The sequence below is a fragment of the Penaeus monodon genome, chromosome 21 (genome assembly GCF_015228065.2).
Source record: "Penaeus monodon isolate SGIC_2016 chromosome 21, NSTDA_Pmon_1, whole genome shotgun sequence".
In the NCBI taxonomy this organism is placed as follows: Eukaryota; Metazoa; Arthropoda; class Malacostraca; order Decapoda; family Penaeidae; genus Penaeus; species Penaeus monodon.
In genome coordinates, this window is record NC_051406.1 from 24,738,199 (window position 1) to 24,738,961 (window position 763).

At 33.6% G+C, this 763-nt stretch overlaps 1 protein-coding gene across 1 annotated transcript in view; it reads right to left on the bottom strand.

Moving 5' to 3' along the window:
* Positions 1 to 763, bottom strand: part of LOC119586376 (protein MLP1 homolog) — a gene marked incomplete in the record, with an annotated part of 73,375 nt that overhangs the window by 28,004 nt on the left and 44,608 nt on the right. The window contains 1 exon segment of the mRNA XM_037935088.1: positions 507 to 606. Within this exon segment, the coding sequence (XP_037791016.1) occupies positions 507 to 606 (100 nt within the window).

Consider the following 763-nt stretch of genomic DNA (forward strand, 5'->3'; position numbering starts at 1 on the left):
GCTAGAGAATAATCAATTCAGCAGTTGCATGACAAACTACAACAGCCACAAAAGTCTAGCATCTTAAGAACACGGAATTAGCAGAAATGATCCACATACTTCTACAAAATATTTTCAACATCAAAAAAGTTGCTTTTACTCAATAAACAAGGAATAATAAATATAATTGCAACAATCAGTTTTGTAAAACGAGGTATATCCAAAGGTGTAATGATACACATGAAAGTGCATGCTATTGTCTATGTGCATATATAAAGACACACATACACATAAGTCTTCTATATATATGTAAACATGGAAATCTGAAAGACATTTTTATTTGTTTAACCATATCTATTTAAGTATCTGTCAAGCTAAAATGTAAAAAACATTTGCACAGTCCCTTCAAATGTTTTAGCATGGACAGTAATCAAACTTAACACTTTGGACAAACTCATGTCAAGAATAAAATTTTTACTCATTCATCCAGCAAGACCATTTAAACCCATCTCCCTGCCTCTCCTTACCAAGTGAAGGTGATGGAGAATGAGACACCATATTCTGTTTTAAGACTGTTGTTGTCTTGATCCCCGGGAACGTTGCATTGCGTTTGTGCCGACCTTGTTGCTGTGGGATTGGAAGGGTTTGTTATCTACTATACCAAAATATGTACTTGGTTAAGGTATATAAAGCAAGCTCAAAAACATGTATATGAGGTGAGACATGGAAAACCCTCAATATATAATAGAAATACACAAACATGACTATATCTAAAGAACAATTG